Consider the following 1,672-nt stretch of genomic DNA (forward strand, 5'->3'; position numbering starts at 1 on the left):
AGCAGTCAGTAGCAGAGCTGACAGGGGCTCAGAGTCAGCTGAGCACAGAAATAGCAGATCTCCATCTTGCGGCAGTGAAGATGGGTGGCATCGGTGGGGCTCTTGCACTCGTTGTGTTCACCTGAACCAGCGTGTGCTGCAGGTGAGCGGAGCTGCCAAGGGACTTTCCGGCTGTTTGTCTACAGCTGCTTCTCCTCCTCAGACCTCTTGCCTTCTGGCAGCATGACTGACTGACTATGGCAATGTTCCTTTTTTTGTGAGAGCCAAACGTTCTTCATGGTAAATCTTCCTGTATTTGATTTCCTCCGTGCTTCCAAGTGTAGCTGGAGCAAGAGAAGGAAGTTCCATCAGCTGAAGTGGACAAGACGGAGAGAACAAAGATCCCTATGGCAAAGAAGATGAACTTGCGTGAAAGAGGAAACAAAGGGATCTGTGCAAAGAAGACCTACTTGGAGCAGCTGCTGGAGGAGGCAGAGGAGAAACAGGAGGAGCTGCGGGTGGATCTGCTGATCATGGCTGATGAGAAGGCAGAAATCCAAGAGCAACTCCAGAAAGCAGAGGAGAAACAGGAGGAGCTGTGGGTGGATCTGCTGATCATGGCTGACGAGAAGGCAGAACTCCAAGAGCAACTCTGGGAAACAGAGGAGAAGCAGGAGGAGCTGCAGGTGGATCTGATGATGATGGCAGAGGAGAAGGCAGAAATGCAAGAGCAAGTCCATCAGGTGAGACCAAAAAGCTGGTGCATCCAGGTGGGCATCTGGCTTCTTGGCTCAGTGAAGCTGTATCTGTTGGACCGGGCAGTGCCCTTGTCAAAGGGCCATGTGGTAGTACTGGAGGTCAGAAGGCTTTTTTTACTCCTTTCTGCAGACCTGTGGATGGCTTGCATAGCTGTTCTGTAGTTCTCTGAGTCGTCCTCTGCTTCTACAGAGCCTTTCAGCGCACCTGTCAGCGTTGGCCTCCTTTTTGGCTTTTGATATGCTGCAAAGAGAAGATTGTGTTGTGCATGAATCTGTGGGGGGCTATTCTTTGCATGTGTGGCAAAAGAAACTCTGTAGTTCTGATGCCTATTTCCGAGGCAGAAAACAGGGCTGCCTGTCTCTGCTGATCCTTTTTATTGTGAAGTCTGCAACTTTGCATACTCCCTTTGCTTGACCCTAGAGAGAGTGACAAAGCTGCAAGTCCATGGCTGCTGTCTTGTACTGCTCAGAACAGGAAGGACATCTTGAAGTTTTTGAAATTGTATTTTAAGGCATACGTGCAACTTTGTGGCTGGAAAACAACCTTGCCCTAAAACCCACTGAGCAGACTGGGGCATAATAAGCTCCTAAATGCTTCTCCTCTCTAAGTTCTGTGTGTGTATAAGATGTACTTGGGCTATGAATAGCTTTGCTTTCTGCAATAACAGAATATCAGGGCCATTTCAGACCATAAATTCCTTGACATAAAAATACGCAAGAAAACATGTAGTACCCTCTGCAACCATTGCTGGTACTTTGGTTTTTTTGTCTGAACAAGTGGATTTTATTGAACAGATACAAGACTAACTTAACTGCAATTATCAATATGGCTTGTATTGCTTCACTGGCTGGTAAAGATAAATGAAACACATGCAGAAAGCCTAGACAGAATAGTCCAAAGACATATTTTGTCTTTGCTGTATCTGTAATGTGAG

General features: G+C 47.1%; 1 protein-coding gene across 1 annotated transcript; it reads left to right on the forward strand.

The window, feature by feature from the left end:
• Positions 1 to 1,024, forward strand: LOC135406553 (ciliary rootlet coiled-coil protein 2-like). Its single transcript, XM_064640870.1, has 2 exons — positions 1 to 142; positions 324 to 1,024. The coding sequence occupies exon 2, from the start codon at positions 387 to 389 to the stop codon at positions 897 to 899; it is 513 nt and encodes a 170-aa protein (XP_064496940.1). The 5' UTR covers positions 1 to 142; positions 324 to 386; the 3' UTR covers positions 900 to 1,024.
• Positions 1,025 to 1,672: the final 648 nt, after the last annotated feature.

The sequence above is a fragment of the Pseudopipra pipra genome, chromosome Z, assembly GCF_036250125.1.
Source record: "Pseudopipra pipra isolate bDixPip1 chromosome Z, bDixPip1.hap1, whole genome shotgun sequence".
In the NCBI taxonomy this organism is placed as follows: Eukaryota; Metazoa; Chordata; class Aves; order Passeriformes; family Pipridae; genus Pseudopipra; species Pseudopipra pipra.

What these genes read in the sequence shown, in the direction of transcription:
- LOC135406553 (XM_064640870.1), top strand. Translation starts at nt 387, where the DNA reads ATGGCAAAGAAGATGAACTTGCGTGAAAGAGGAAACAAAGGGATCTGT.